The sequence below is a fragment of the Spinacia oleracea genome, chromosome 3 (assembly GCF_020520425.1).
Source record: "Spinacia oleracea cultivar Varoflay chromosome 3, BTI_SOV_V1, whole genome shotgun sequence".
NCBI lineage: Eukaryota > Viridiplantae > Streptophyta > Magnoliopsida > Caryophyllales > Amaranthaceae > Spinacia > Spinacia oleracea.
The window spans coordinates 10582069-10596411 of record NC_079489.1 but is presented as its reverse complement, the minus strand read 5'-3'; the positions used below and the strand labels follow the sequence as shown (position 1 = coordinate 10596411).

The following is a 14343-nucleotide window of genomic DNA, read 5'->3' as shown; positions in this document are numbered from 1 at the left end:
CTTCACCTATGACCAATTTAGTGTTTTCCCTAACGCTTAGGGCTTTAGCGCGCTTTTTCAAACACTAGATAATATCCACCTCGATGACAACCTTTATGAAATCCATTGAAGACCATAGAGCTTTACGGTGGTTATCGTTTCTTGTCGTTCTTTTCTTTTCTTTTCTTATCGATAATGTACAAATTCTTCACTCTTTAACAATTGTTCTTGCTCTGTTAATTAGACCTTGATAATACCATTATAGTTTTCTTCACTACTCATACTTTTTATCAAGGATTTCAATGGCAAAACGATTTCAGGCTTTCTGATTAACTTGATTTTCCAATTTAACTTTGGACAAATTTTCAACTAGTTTTGCAACCCATGGTTTTACCTCCTCTACTTCCAATTTAACAAGCAGATGACATTTCCTACAACATTTCACCTTCAACATTTCAACCAAACTCACTTGCATTCATAACATCTATGCAAATATTGCAATGTGTATGACAAAGAACAAGAAGAACGGTCTTACAAAACGAAGACTTTTGCACAATGTATAATGTTAATGTGGTCAATCAATTTCAAAATAATTACAATTTTTTTTCTTTTTTTGAGACGGAGATGGCTCCTACGTTGTAACTATCAAAGAACACAGCAAAAACAATCGATTGAATATAAACATATACACTTTGGGCTATTAATTTACAAAAGATTGACATCGAATTCAAGGTCCAAATAATCATTCTATCTTCGGGCCTTTGCCCCGAACCTTTCCCAAAGCATCTCTCTCCTACGCATCCACAGAGCCAATGTGCAGCAGTCAATGAACCAAAACTGTCCGCTTCAAAATCAACACTAAGAAAACCTATTTGATCATATCTGATATCAAGACAAGTTAGCAACATTTACAAGGATTCACTCGGTTTCTCAGGAACTTCGGGATGAGGTGGTAACAGATTAAGGAAACTCCCTTGAACAGGCTGCTTTGAAAAGGTCTGTGAGTCATCATCTGCGTGGAAATGCACATAGTGACAAGTAAGAAAATGGATCAACTACGTTAAATGATAAAGTTTTCTATTAAAAAAACGACACAAAGAACTATATAATTATACCTGAATTTCAATTAAAAGAAAAACGTGGGAAAACAAAAAATCTAACACAATATGATAAATGGTACTCGTAAGTTGTAACTAAGAGGCTAATACTAAAACAAAATCTTTAGGTAAATGTCATCATGAAATCATGTTAATGGTTTTCAGCTCAAAAGGAAAAAAAACTTAACAATGACTGTCATGCAAATATGCAAATATTTTCCTGAATTTGCAGTTCAAAACACATAAAGTTCCAACCATAATCTTAAAGGTCGAGACTTAATCTTATAGTATAAAAAAGTTAAGACTTGAGAGTTAACATTAAATTGTTGATAAATGATATAAAGACTAGTAGACATCAAAAACTAAGTATCAAATACTGAATTTTATGGCATGTTCCACAACAACTCTGCAAGTAGCAGTAAGCATTATAATTGGGTCATAACGCTACTCAAGTTATAAAGTTATTTTCGTAAATGGAGCGGTTAGAGTTGAAGTAGATTTTCTTGAAAATTAGCTTATGCAACATTTCATCTAAAAGCTAGCTTTGTTGCCACTTTTACCTTAACAAGACAAACCAAGAAGCTAGTTGTCTACCTACGGGTTACTTTGAATTTTGGTGTCTAATCTCTACCTGCTATTACAAGACTACAATGTTACTTTTTTTGAACAGGCTCTTAATAAGTGAAACTAAAAGACCATAACGTGACACTAAATTTTTACTACTGCTGCTACGACTATACTACATAAGGTCCATCTATAGGAGAAATAAGTGAAACTAAATCTTTAAAAAGTGACACAAAGCTAATTAGTGGCAATCGTGCGTGAGTGCATGTCTATGCTACCGTGTGACTATTTTCAACCAATATCGTCTAAAATGACGAACACTAAAATTGTAGCTAGGAGGAGGGTCTTTTATTATTTATTTGCGTTCATAATACAATTTTCGAGATTTTTAGGACTTTACATTGAATCTCGATCATATTTAATAGATGTATCTCCAGTTCTCCACCATCCAACAAGAGGAATGGTCCAAAAACCACATTGTTTAAATGGAGAATCCAGCTCCAATGTTTTCATTCACAGAGAGAAAAGACGGTTTTTGAGTGCAAATTGCATCCCTGTTAATAATAATGAATACATAACCTTTTTTTCCAAAGAAAAGAGAGGGGGGAGGGGGGTGAGTACATACCAAAAAGAGATTTGATCGTCGGACGCTTGGGTTTGCTACTCTTTTTCTTTATTTCAGCTGCAACAAGGATAAATGAATCAAAAGCGAACATTTTCGGAAGAAAAGTATGGGTAAATAATAGAATAAACCAGGGGCCAGAATGTAGCACGAGGAAAATCCTCGCATAAGGAAAATCCTTTTAACGTATAAAATTCTGTACACATGAAAGCATATACAAGCGAGACAAGATAACTTACAGATACCAGGTACTTCATGATCATTGACGATTTCAAAATTTTTGTACGTATATCCGACAAAGTTGACATCCTTTGATGAGAGCATCTGCAGGACCAAGACACAAAAGATTAAGGCAATGAGACGCATTTTTAGATTTTAGACATCGAGCTTTCACGCGAATACCCATAAAAAAATAAAAAAAAGAGAAGAAATCACAATAACACATACTTCCTCAGTTCCAAATTAGTTGACACGTTATTTTTCGCTCGCATAATAAGTAGAAGTGAGATAGAAAGGAAAAAGACACAAATGCCCTTACCCACCTACCCCTTGGCCCTTCTCCTACCTATCTATATCTGAGTAAACTATACTTGAGGTCCCTAAACTTTGGCAAAAGGAGCAGTTAAGTCCCTCAAGTTTCAAAAGGAGCATTTTAGTCCCTCAAAATGGATGGAATCAGCTACTTTTGTTAACACCGTTTCATTTTCTGTTAAGTTCAATAAAATAATAATAAAACCGCTTTAAAGAAAAGGAAAATTACGTGTATAAATAAATGAAAACAGCTGATTTTAATTATGACTTAGCTTCTTCAACTTACTTAGCCTTTTCATATGGCTTTTTCTCCATTTACACGTTTTACCCTTTATATTCCCCTTTTCTAGGTTTTTCCACAACTCTTCCTAATCAAATCGAATTTAGTGAGTAACCCAAGCAAATTTACTCCAAATTTTCAGCAATTATCGCCATAAACTTCAGCTAATTGTTGTTCTTCCACAACTCTAAAGTTTCAAATTCTCTTCTCCCAGATGTCTGCTACTACCACTAGTTCTTCTTCTACCTTTTTTCTCTCTCTTTCTCTCTCATCTTTTATTATGGATTCTCTTCAATCTGCTTCTCTTTCTTAATTTCTGGATTTCTCCAACAATTCCATTGTAATTTCACATTTGTCATTGCCCTCAATGCTTAAGCCTAAAAAACGGAGACAAGGCAAACCCACAATAGAAATAAATTTGCAAAATTAAACAGATTATATTGAAGGGTGTGATGCCAACACTCAGAGGCTCATTATCTTTTTCTCCTACCAATCTATGATACCAAATGTGATAGCAAGTATTAGCTCCTTATATACAGCCCATAAGGGTGTTGCATTATCCTAAAATTAAGTACGACATATTGACATGGTGGAGATGCAAATCCTTACGGCCTTACAAAGCTCCCAAAACACACCTTAGTTGTAAAGTATCACATTTTACACTAACCTCTAAGACAAATTGACACTCATTAGACTGTAGAAAAACGGAAGTACCTAATATTGCCTCATTAGTCGTAGGCTCGTTAGATTTCATGTATGAGTTGTTGACTTGCTGATTAAACATGAGATTGAAGATGATGATGATGCATGGAGTTTATGGGTTTGAGCTCGGATGAATTTTACCGGAAATGTAAGTTACTTGGGTGTGCACACAAGGTGTTTGATAAATTGTCTCTGAGAAATGTTGTTGATTAACCTATGCTTGTTGGGTGTGTTAATTTGGGGGATTTGATTAGTAGGAAACGTTGATCCTTTATTTTATTTTATTAAGTGTTGAATAATTTGGGTACAAATGGCCTTGTTAAATACTTTGAACTGCTAGTTTTTTGTAAAAAGCTAACTTAAAAGGGTTTCCCTTTATTTAATTATTGTTAATATGTAAAAGTAACTGTTATTTTGTCCTTTTCTGCCCTTTATATTAATTTGCCTTTATTTTTAATTCATTTAAAAGACGTTAGTAACAGAAGTCAAAAAGCAGCGGTTTCCATCCATTTTGAGGGACCTAATTGCTCCTTTTGAAACTTGAGGACCTAACTGCTCCTTTTGGCAAAGTTTAGGGACCTCCAGACCTATTTACTCATCTATATCTACTAACCAGCCAGGGTAGCCACCCCCACCCAAACCCCACATTCATCTACTTCACCACCACATCCGCCACCTTTGTCTACTCCTCCACCCCCACCCCGACCTTCTCCCTCACCACTCATCTTCAACATTGAAAAAACAGCAGTGGTGGCAATGGTGGAGCTAGTGTTTCGACTCTCCTCACCTTAAATACAATGTCTTAATCTTCAACTCATTCGTTGGCCGATTTACCAGATTATGGGCTGAAGAAGACAGGGACAGTAGCGGATTTATTTCTTGGGGGGTTGAATTGCAGCTGGCGGCGAAAGAGCCAGCAAGTAACAGAAGAACGAGATGAAGAAAGGCGCTAGAGTTAGGGTTTCGGTTAAGCAGTCGACACTCAGTATTCAGTACTCCTCAAAATTCAAATTCATCCGTAGCTTTAAGACTAACTCAAATGTCTTCCCTTGTCGTGAGAGGCCTCGTTCACAACCCAACTTCACAGGTGCTTAATCTTGAATATCTGGATGCCTTTGATATCGATCTACCCTCTCTCCTTCTGCTCTACCCGACTACCTTTTCTTAATGCTTTTACTAATTCTTTAATATTATGCTGTATCACGGTGGATTTGGAGGTGCTAGAGAGAGAGGAGAGGCATCGGCGGAGGAGAGAGAAGAGAGGCATCGAGGAAGGAGAGACGCCGGCGGTGGGAAGGAGAGGAGAGAACGCCGGTGGTGGTGGTGTTGGTGGCTACGAGGGAAGAGAGGAAATTCCATGGTGGTGATTGTGAGAGAAGAAAAGTGGCGAGTGTTATGTGGAAGGAGGAGAGAGAAGAGGAGTGAGGTAATTGACATTTTACTACATCAAAACTTGCCCAAAACTGAAACGTGTCAACTAAAAAGAAACTGCACAAAGGAATACATGTCAACTAATATGAAACAGAGGAAGTATTCAGCAAACAACCGACATAAGGTAGAAGAATTAATGATTCACAATCAGCAGCGCATTCTATATTGCAACAACTACGGGATTGGCTATTGAACCCAGCAAGCCAGACATTAACACATTTAACTATTTAAGGATCAGAAATTCAGAACTGGAAAATGTCAAAGAAACCTCCGGAGTTACTGTCATACAAGCGTTTCAATAGCTAGTCATGCCTGCATTGCTTATCCAACAATTGTACTAGTGAAAAGGCACTATTGCAACGACATCCTAATATTAGTACTATGCTTCACATAAAAACATAGTTACTTTCCCTGCCCCAGATTTTGATGGCTCTTGACCTAACTGAATCAAATAGCACCTTCTGCAATACGCATATGATGATACAAGGAATCTCTTACCACTCCAACAACAATAAATTACATTGCCTCGGGAACTTGGTACAACTCTCTAGAAAAATTATCATGATGAACATACAGCAGCCAGCATTGATGGGGTAACAATGTAACACACTAACAACAGCCAGCAACCCAGCTACTGTGAAAAGCACAAGAACCAAAGGGCCCAAATGGCACAGGGTTGCAGCTGTATCAAGGATCCCAAAACCCTACAATATATAGCATCATTTTACAGAACTGAGAATGCATAAATTCACACTGACCTTTCTCCAAGGACCAGATTTCGAGTTGGCCGGATGAGATTGCTTGTCCGTCTGCAATACCACACACAAATTAAGAGTAAAGAATGAAGGAGCAGGAAGAATCAGTCATTTCACTCTTTAAGAGTTTTGGCATGAAAGATAACTTGAGTTTGAAATAGCAAACCTCTTCAAATTTTTCAAAGTTTTGCGTATCCAATTCATCATTCACTTCAGGAATAAATGCAGCTTCTATTTGATACAGTTTCTCCCATTCGACTCCCTTAAACCACGGATGTGCCTGATTAACATTGAAAACCAGCCAAGTCAACAATTCTGAGTTTACTCTCTGCCAAACCAAACTGCAATTGTTAGCAAGAAACCAGAGGTCACCTTTATTTCATCTGCACCTTTGGTTCCAAGCCGTTGCTCAACATTGCAAAGGAGTTTACATATAAGATCTTTTGCTTCCCGTGATAACCTAGCTTCGTCCGGAAATTTTAGATGATGTCTCCAATTAACTATCTGAATATAAAGTAAAAGATACATTGTGAAAAGCATGAAGACGGTAGAAGATCCAAAAAAACACTAATAACACCCAAGCAATGGAACTTGACATCTTCATTTCTACATTTCGAAATTAATGTAAGATTACAAACCTTAGAACCAAAAATAGAAAAGCATCAACTTGATGGCAGCTTAAAAACAATGAAAAAAATGATGTACAGTAAAAGTATAGGATTTATTTCCCCACAACTGTTAAATATATGATTTATTCAACCATGATATGCACATACTTGAGGGGGGCTGAGAAGGGGGGGAGCAGTGGAGCACAAAATATCCAGCATCTTTATACACATTGAGGTGACAGACAAGTGAAGAAACAAAGTCAAGTTCACGTGGGCTGAACAGACAATTTATGATACAGACTAGAATGTTTAGCAAAAAGATTCCATCCGTAGAGCAAACATTAACATAAATTAGAAGTAAGAATATCTTAATCTTGACCCTAAAGAATGTTATATAATCCTTAGAGAGTAAACAAGTCAATGGATTCTGTTGAAATGGTATGTAAATCAAGAGAAGAAACTAAAAAGTTGAAGCTCACCTTTCTACAAGTCGACATAGGGTCATCTGAATAAAATGGGGGATATCCTACAAGCATTTCATACATGATAGCACCCAGAGACCACCTGTCCATGTATATATAAAGATTTTAAACAACATACTATAATGCAAAAAGAAAATGTTGATATGCATGTTTAAATGCTAACCAATCACATTCCATGCCATATCCCTTCTTCAACAGCACTTCGGGGGCAATGTAATCTGGCGTACCAACTGTCGAATAAGCCTACAAGATGCACACTTAAATGTCAGCCACTCATGTTGGAGTAAATATCCAGCTAGTACTAACAGAGTGCATAAAGAAAGACCCCGCTAAACTTTCCAGAACACATGCTAGAAGGGAGGAAAAAAAACCAAGCTTGTTCTAAGTCTTTTCATAAAAAAATAAAGTTCTTGTGTGCCCCTCCCCTTACTGTATAAACTGAAGCAGTTAACAGTCAGTGCCTTTTACAAGGATCCCTATTCAATTGCAAATTAACGCCAACAAAATTTACACCTTATGCACTCTAGGAAAGTATAAAGGCAAAAGACAATATATTTACAAGCATTCTCCTGTTTTTTTGCCAATGCAGTAATTGCTCTTGCTGCGAGCGTTTTGGAGCTGCAGGCCGTCCATCACTTTGAAGAGCCCCACTTAAGTTGTTCCCCGAAGAAAAGTCCTTTTCCTGAAGACCTCGGCAATCCAACGGTTTACATAATCCAAAGTCTGAAAGTTTCATGTGACCATGTCTATCTAGTAGTAAATTATCAGGTTTGATGTCTCTGCAACAAGACATTTAAGGAATTATTCCTTTTCCCCGCAGTAAATATCTCTCAAGCTAAAGAATGCAATAATTCATTCACACACAGAAACATGCATACCTATGTATGTAATTATGCTTATGGATGGATTCAATGGCAAGGACAGTTTCAGCAACATAAAACCTAGCCTCGTCCTCAGTTAGTGTATCCTTGCGCATGAGTAAAGTCATCATATCCCCACCAGGAAGATATTCCATGATAAGGTAAAGGTTTTCATCGTCTTGAAAGGAGCAATAAAGCTTGACAATGCAATTACTGTCAACCTCTGCAAGTAAGTTCCTTTCAGCTTTTACATGTTCCACCTGCACCAATTGGAACAAATAAGAACTTGGGATGATTAGTAGCCATTGGAATCAGTAATTTAAAATAAACTCTTACAAAACGCAAACCTGGCCTCTCCTAAGCATCTCAGACTTCTTCAATTTCTTCATAGCATACACATTGCCACTTGATTTTTCTCTGCAGATTCTCACCTGGAATGACAGAAAATCTGTGATGAATACTCAATAGCTGCAGCAGCATCAGTAACAGTATGGAACACCAACACAAAGTATTTCCATGCAAACTTTTACAAAGTGCTTTTCATCGTCCAAATTTTAGGAGTTCAAGCCGGTTTCATCTTCAAGTTAGAGAGCTTGGTGACGGTGAAGAAGTAAAGAGGAGGAGAGAGAATCGAAGTGCCAATAGCACTTCATATCAGTAAAACTAGTGCCACAAAGACTCCTCTAACACAAACAATGTCTTATCCCCTAACTGCATATTAAACAAATGCATGAAAAATAGCTTAAAGGTTGAGAATATCATTCTTCAACACAAGGATAATTATTTCAGGATGTCTGAGCAGTCTCTGAGTCAAGGTCTGTATTCTTCAATTTTTTCTAAACCAAATTGTTGTGTTTTTTGAATAAATTGAGATTAATACTTTTGTAAACATTTTTAAATAAGTAGTTGAAAAGAACAAGTAACATAAAAGGGTAGCTACTGTTTCACAATAAGATTATAGCTTTTTGCATACTTTTTAAGAAAAGAGAGTGACGAAAAGAACTGAAAAGGTTAGACAGACGTGAAAAGAGAGGAAACGAGCGAAAACAAACCACAAAATGGAAAGTGGTAACCACACAGTGAAGCAGACAGCCAGATACTTCACTTCAGTACAGAAAGAAAATTCAATAATAAATGAACTAGTAAAAAAGCAATCAATCCCTTAACTAATTGTATCTTCAGGAAGAGGATTCTAAATTAACTATATCAGATGATAAAACAAAATTGTCACAGAAACCCCAGACATTCCAGGCAGATCAATAAGAACATGGTACTGTACGTATTCCCCACAAACGGAAACAGGTACAGAACACACCATAAGTAAGCTCACCATTCTAAATTGTCTAAATCCCTTACAACCTTCTAGTACAGGTATAATTCAGTAGTACATAGAATCAGAGATGATAATAACAATTGAAACAGCAAAAGAGAATATAGTGTCATTCTACAAACAAACAATGCCCTCCTCCTAATCACCACCTTAAATACATGCTGACATGCATGTACATTGCCGTATGCAGAAGAAAATTTAGTGTATGTGATGGTATATTTGACTAAATGAGCTAGTACCTCCAATAAAAAACTAGAAGAAAAGCAAATGCATATGCAATGTACCAAACAGTCCCCTGCGCACAGTCAACATATCAAGATATATCGACAAATGGAAGCATAAGGATAATTTAACACCGTTGTCATGTGTCGTTTGACTCATTTCAAGACATACATTTATCCCATTTAATCATCACAGAGAACAACAGCCCAAACTTCTGTAGAAAGTACAGAGTTAAATGGCTGGGTTAACACTTTGAGAAGTAACTAACAGAGCAACAGATATTCGTGAAGTCTCCTAAATTGTGTGAGCAAAGTCGGAAACGTCCATGAATCCACCACAGGCTACAAAACAAGATAAAGAGCCTCATAGCACGCAAGCGGTAACCGCAGGAACAATTAGGAATACACTCAGAAACAAGATTTTAGAACTAGCCCAATCCGGCCCCAGTGACAGAATGACTAAGAATACCTACAGATGAGAACCAAAGAAAAGATTCTAGCATAGTGGCATCTAAATCTACCATTTCATATCAGCATCACTTCCTCCAACATAGAAGAATTTCCTATAGAAATTAGCTACTCCAGAAACTGTCTCAATAATAAATAAGACCAAAACTATTCATGCAAGGCATAAAAAGCTTGTAGGAAAGGCTGGAGAACATTAACCTAGAAAAGAAAAAGGAGAACCAGTTTTACCTCACCAAATGCACCTTTTCCTATCATAGTCAATGGTTCAAAATCATCTGCCCCCATTTTATGCCTCTGAAGCCTCATATACTCTCTTTCCTTTTTCTCTAGTGATGAAAGCATGCTACTCTGCTCGTCCTTTGATACGTCGGCATCAGCCAACTTCTTCTCCAATATATCACGTCTGCAAAACAAACAAGATTTGCAGTTCCGTTATAGTGATGTCAAAGTCTATTAAGAAAGAAAGTGATAGACAAAGAAACAAGCAGGTCGGTATAGTCCATTAGAACATAGCACCCCCATAAAGCAAAGGAATAATACGTTTACAATTGTAAATCTTCATTATCCAAGCTTATACTATGGTGAGGGGCAATAGCCAAAAGAAACATATATTTCTAGTCGACTCTCAGAATATATTTCCATGGAACCAAGTCCTCCAGTTCAATCTTCTTTCTTCTTTTGCCTCTCCCCCTCTTCGTCACCATCCCTTTGCAGGGATGCACTCGTGACTCTTTTGGGGTTTCAAGCAGCAAAGGACTAACACGTGATTGAGAAGTCAGGCAAAAAAAATAAAGGATTTAAAATGAACACAAGAAGCTTCCCTCTATATCTCTTACAAGTCATATCCTGTTTAAAATGCTCCATCCACTCTTCAATAGCGCATATAAGAGACAGTCATATGACATCAGTAACCACTAAACATGACATCAAATGGGTATGTCTAGCCATATAAGAGGGATTGCTGTAACAAGGAGTTCTGTCATCCATCATTGAAATATCACTTCAAAATAGATGGCTAACACTTAGAGAATTTATTCATTATAGTGGCTGCAGAAGTCAGAAGATAGCATTCCTCTATACGGAGTAATGGTTTACACTTAGAGAATTTATTTATTATAATTGTGTAGGGGAGGGGAGGGCAGAGAAGGAGACGGGAGAAATGGGTTCACATTTTCCTTCCAAAACTTTCCAACATTGGAAGGATTTAGTTTATTTAGAGACAAAACAGATCCCTGCACTTCTCTTCCCTTCACTTTCCCGATTCGATATCCAAATAAATATGAGTGAATCCCTCACTTTCCATTCACTCCAAATTCCCTCATACAAACACCCGATATAATTGGGTCAAGATACCATACAGATCATAACATTCCTCTTGCATCCAAACATATTTTTCCAAATAAGCAAATGATCTAATTTTGAAATATACAACCACGTACATCTACCACGGCGGCAAGAATTTAGATCCTTAAATGCAAGAATGCAAAAGAAAAGAGATTTTGAGGTGATAAATCACTTAGTCATGGATCCTAATAACACTAAGAGAACACATCCGTCAAGGATGCCGGTAGACCTATCAGCTGACCTAGTACAAGGACAATATCCTTATGTATTGTTCATATCATAACTATGAAATACTATCCTATCCTAACTGTGACGCTTTTATCCGAAATCATGATAAATTATATACAGCATGGTACAAGTCGTACAACATTCATAATATATGTCCAGCAATATACACCAATTGCTATAATCCAAATACAACAGGCTTGGAAAATATAGAGTCTGTCACAACTCACAAGAAGTAGTGCCATATACAAGCACATTGTGATCTTGAGTCAAGCCCTATTCTTAGTTGTAACATTTAATGTTAGAGTCGAGCTTGGACTTTGAAATTTTTTAAGTTGATTGGAGCTCCAGTCTAAGCTAGTTCAAGTCAAGCAATTCAAACTCAAGGTCAACACAAGTTTTCATTACCCAACAGGATAACACGTTTAATCAGTTAATGTGTCACACAAAACCGTACTCAATTCTCTTTGCACAAACAACTGCCATTCTAGAACTAGGCAAACCAGGGACTGCGTACAAAATGATTTCGGTCTCCGCGACATTTAATAGCTCTAGCAACAAGGGAAATTACTTAAGCCTACGTGTAAGATCAAACCTTACCTTTATAAGTCTAATCACCAACATAAGGCCATTAAATATGTCAAGGATGTGTAGATACGGGCATTTCAGCAAGAGCTTTTCAAGAAGAACTTAGCTTGACTGAGTTGACTCAATCAAAGCGCTACTGAAGTTCAAAAGTTGTGTTCAATTAGGTAACCCTTTAGGGTAGCAGTTAAAAACTGAGGTGAATTTTTGCACAAAAGTTAGCTGTACTACTACCATTGCCTAAAATAATTAGACTAAAAGCTAATTTTGTACCATTGCCTAAAATAATTAGACTAAAAGCTAATTTTGTACCATTGCCTAAAATAATTAGACTAAAAGCTAATTTTGCACCGACATTTGTTTAACAGTTACCTTGACAGCTAACGGTTTTCTCCCTAAATTGCTCAACTGTGACCTAGGGGAAGTTGGTAGATCAAGTATGGATCATACGTGCATAGCAGTTGGAATAGACAGCTCTCCTAGGGTTCCCTAATCTTGGATTCTGGTGAAGAGGATCCACTCGTCGCTAACACTTCGTAACCAACCCCCGATTACAATTACTAGTTTTTCCAATCAGGCACTATAATTGGCAAACTATACCTTCAATAGCAATAATACTTATTCAGGATTATTGCTCTAACCATTAATAGTTTTCCAGCACTAATAAAACAGTTAAACGGCCTTGCAATAACTGAATGATCAATCCAACTACAGATTGCATTTCCTTTTAAATAATGTCGTACTGTTTTCCCAAAACGAACACCAATAAGGACAATGATTCTAACTCTTGTTAAGCAATTAAGATAGCAGACTCTTCTGTTTTCAAATAGAACCTGTAAAACGGCGGCACAATCTATAAATAGTAAAGCAAATTACTCTACAAAGAAAAAGATAAAGCGAAAGGCATACCGCTCTTTCCTTTGCTGCAAATTCTTCATCTGATCCTGATAATGCTTCTCAATATATTGTTTTGCAGCTGCAACCTTCTGTTTGGTAGCGGTGGAGGGGGCATCGTCACTGACCGGAGCCTTCATCCCTTCTTTCCCTTTTACGACCGTAACAGCAGCCTCCTTCCTCACCACTCTTTCCTTATCTTTCACTTTGAGCCCGCCAAAACACCTCCTCGCCGCTTCCATCTCCTTCTCTATCTTTAATCTATTAACTTAACACTACACCTAAACACTCAAATCCCACGAAATCAACTACAGTAAACTACTCCTCTCTAACAACAAATAAATCAACAGTCACTATCTTCTTACTCCCAGTTGACTGTGCAGCACTTGCTGAATCTAACCTAAAACAATCAATTAGAACATTAATAAAGTAGTGCATTAAATTTCAGAAAAATCAAAATCTAAAATTTCCATCTTTTCTACCACCAATTAAAGGTTATAGTAGCTCTAAAAACAAAGATTCAGCAAAAACCCTATTCCATAAAAAACAAGACAAAATCCTACTTCGGTATATAAAAATTAAAAAATTAAAAAAAAATGACGAAATATTGAGAAATCATTTCAATTCATCAGTACAATTCAAACAAAAACTGAACACATTTTATTATATCAAACAGAATAAAGCACACCAAAATTCAATTGAAAAATCATAAAAGAAGGATTGAGTAATCACCAAAACAAACAGTAGCAACTAAAATAAAGTAATATAACTAACAATCAAAAAAAAAGTTAAAAAAAAACATGGAATTACATCGAGATCAGCAGCAACAAAAGCAAAAAAGGGAGAAACCCTAGAATTAAGGCGACAGAAATTGAATTATGAAATAAAGCACATAAAGAGAGACGGAAAGATACAATAAAAATTAAATTAAATAAAATGAAATGAAATACCTAGTGAGAGCAAGAGCCGGCAGAAAAGTGAAGTAGTGTGAAACCCTAAAAAAACAGAGAAATTGGGGAGGAAGAAGAAGAAGAAGCAGAAGAAGTGAGGATGTGGAGAAGATGAATCGACGACCAGTTTGGGTGTGGGTTTGCATGATCCCCCATTTTCTCTAGTTTCTCTCTCCTCTACCTTTTTCTGTTGGACTCTTTTTTCTTACTTTTTTTTTTTTTGTTTTTAAATAAAAAATAAAATTGAATTAAAAAATGAAGGAATTAAAAGAGGATTGGTTTGGTATGTGGGTGGAGAAAATAATTTGTAGCAGAAAAAGCTCTGCTTTTTATGTAAATGCTGTTAAATTGGAGTAACTTAAGTACGACTACTGCCAACATTTTACACTTCTACATTCCTATACCCAGTCTATGG

At 36.7% G+C, this 14343-nt stretch overlaps 1 protein-coding gene across 2 annotated transcripts; it reads right to left on the bottom strand.

Moving 5' to 3' along the window:
* Positions 1 to 510: 510 nt before the first annotated feature.
* On the bottom strand, positions 511 to 14343 carry LOC110787375 (uncharacterized). Of its 2 annotated transcripts, none has more exons than XM_021991993.2 (14): positions 13929 to 14343; positions 12994 to 13373; positions 10159 to 10333; positions 8259 to 8342; positions 7930 to 8171; positions 7611 to 7830; positions 7215 to 7294; positions 7049 to 7133; positions 6334 to 6465; positions 6128 to 6241; positions 5965 to 6015; positions 2502 to 2586; positions 2266 to 2322; positions 511 to 991 (listed from the first exon to the last, which is right to left on the bottom strand). In XM_021991993.2, exons 2-14 carry the CDS (start codon positions 13218 to 13220, stop codon positions 888 to 890), a joined length of 1656 nt encoding a protein of 551 aa, XP_021847685.1. In that variant the 5' UTR covers positions 13221 to 13373; positions 13929 to 14343; the 3' UTR covers positions 511 to 887. The 2 variants fall into 2 exon arrangements, with proteins under 2 accessions (XP_021847685.1, XP_021847683.1); XM_021991991.2 differs by having other exon boundaries at positions 12994 to 13378; positions 13929 to 14223.